The 1702-nt window shown below is 44.1% G+C and overlaps 1 protein-coding gene across 1 annotated transcript; it reads right to left on the reverse strand.

Annotated features, from left to right (window-relative positions):
- Positions 1-280: 280 nt before the first annotated feature.
- On the reverse strand, positions 281-634 carry LOC112721535 (uncharacterized). The gene has a single exon (XM_025772589.1). The coding sequence runs from the start codon at positions 632-634 to the stop codon at positions 281-283; it is 354 nt and encodes a 117-aa protein (XP_025628374.1).
- Positions 635-1702: the final 1068 nt, after the last annotated feature.

The raw sequence follows: 1702 nt of genomic DNA on the forward strand, positions 1-1702 counted from the left end.
ATTGGGCTTCTAGTGAATATCACCTTCATGCCAAATGAGAAGTCCTCAGTAAGAATCTTCTTGTTCCTCCACCCCTTAGGTATCTTCCTCTTGGGGCCTCTTCCATCTTTGGTTGGTGGTGAATGCCTAACACCAAACTTAGGTTTGATGTTAGGGGATACTGTATGGCTTTCCACCAAGTGAGAAGGCTTAAGCACTGAGCTTTGTATGCAGGTATCTCTTTTGTCAGAGATTGGTGGAGGTTGAAAAACTTTGAATACCATCCAATCCTCATGTAACCTCAGCACCAGTTCACCTCTTTCACATCAATGAGGGCTTTTCCAGTGGCTAGGAATGGTCGTCCTAGGATGATGGAGTCGTCTGTATCCTCTCCCATGTTAAGTATTACAAAATCAGTCGAGAGGAAGAGTTCTCTAACCTTGACCAGTATATTCTCTACTAGCCCATACTCTTGCTTCTGAGACTTGTCAGCCATCTCCAGTGCAATCCTTGTAGGTTGCGCCTCTTGGATCCCCAACTTCTTAATTACAAAGAGAGGCATCAGATTTATGCTTGAACTAAGGTCACACAGTGCCTTCTCAAATCTAACAGTCTCAATGGTACAGGGAATCAGGAAGCTTTCGGGGTCTGGCATCTTCTTGGATAGCTTCCTCTGAATCAATGCACTACACTCCTTGGTTAAGACCACAGTCCCATCTCCCTTCAAGGTCTTTTTCTCAAAGAGTATGCTTTTTCATGAAGGCCATATAGGGAGGCATCTTCTCCAACACCTCAGCAAAAGGAATATTGATGTGTAGCTTTTTAAAGATTTCCAAGAATTGAGTTAACTGCTCATCCTTGGTCTCCTCTAGAAGTTTTTGAGGGTGTTTTACTTCAGGCTCTTGTGCCACCAATGGGGTGTGTAACAGGGTATTTCCGGCCTCTTCTTGAGCATGGAAAAATAAGAGTGCATCTCTTATCCTAGGGAGACCCTTCCTAGTTACAGGACAAACCCTCATTGATGTTGAAAAAAGGGAACTAACCCTGGGAGTTAATGAGGAAAAGTTCATACTAAATGTTGTAAAAGCCATGCAGCATCAAGTCACCCCAGAGGAATGCATGAGCATTGACCTCATTGATTCCCTAATGGAAGAAGTAAACATGGCTGAGAGTCTCAAGGAAAGACTGAATGACATCCTTACTGATGAATAGCCTGACTTGGAGGATCCTTTGGAAATTCCTAAGGAAAAGGAGAAGTCTCCAAAGCTTGAGCTCAAGCCATTACTATCTTCCCTGAAATATGCATTTCTGGGAGATGAAGTTACTTATCCAGTGATCATAAGCTCTGCCTTAGAGCCACAGGAAGAAGAAGCACTAATTCAAGTGCTTAAGACACATAGGACTGCCCTTGGGTGGACTATAAGTGACCTTAAGGGCATTAGCCCGGCCCGATAAATGCATAAAATCCTGCTGGAGGATGACGCCAAACCAGTGGTGCGACCATAAAGGCGACTAAATTTGGCTATGAAGGAAGTAGTGCAGAAGGAAGTCACTAAGCTCTGGGAGGCTGGAATTATTTATCCCATTCCTGATAGCCCCTGGGTGAGCCCTGTCCAAGTTGTTCCCAAGAAGGGAAGCATGACAGTGGTTCATAATAAAAAAAATGACCTGATTCCTACAAGGACAGTCACAGGGTGGCGTATGTGCATTGACTATAGAAGAC

The sequence above is a fragment of the Arachis hypogaea genome, chromosome 11 (genome assembly GCF_003086295.3).
Source record: "Arachis hypogaea cultivar Tifrunner chromosome 11, arahy.Tifrunner.gnm2.J5K5, whole genome shotgun sequence".
NCBI classification, from domain to species: domain Eukaryota; kingdom Viridiplantae; phylum Streptophyta; class Magnoliopsida; order Fabales; family Fabaceae; genus Arachis; species Arachis hypogaea.

Coding starts and splice junctions, on each gene's coding strand:
- LOC112721535 (XM_025772589.1), bottom strand. CDS start 634: ATGCCAGACCCCGAAAGCTTCCTGATTCCCTGTACCATTGAGACTGTT.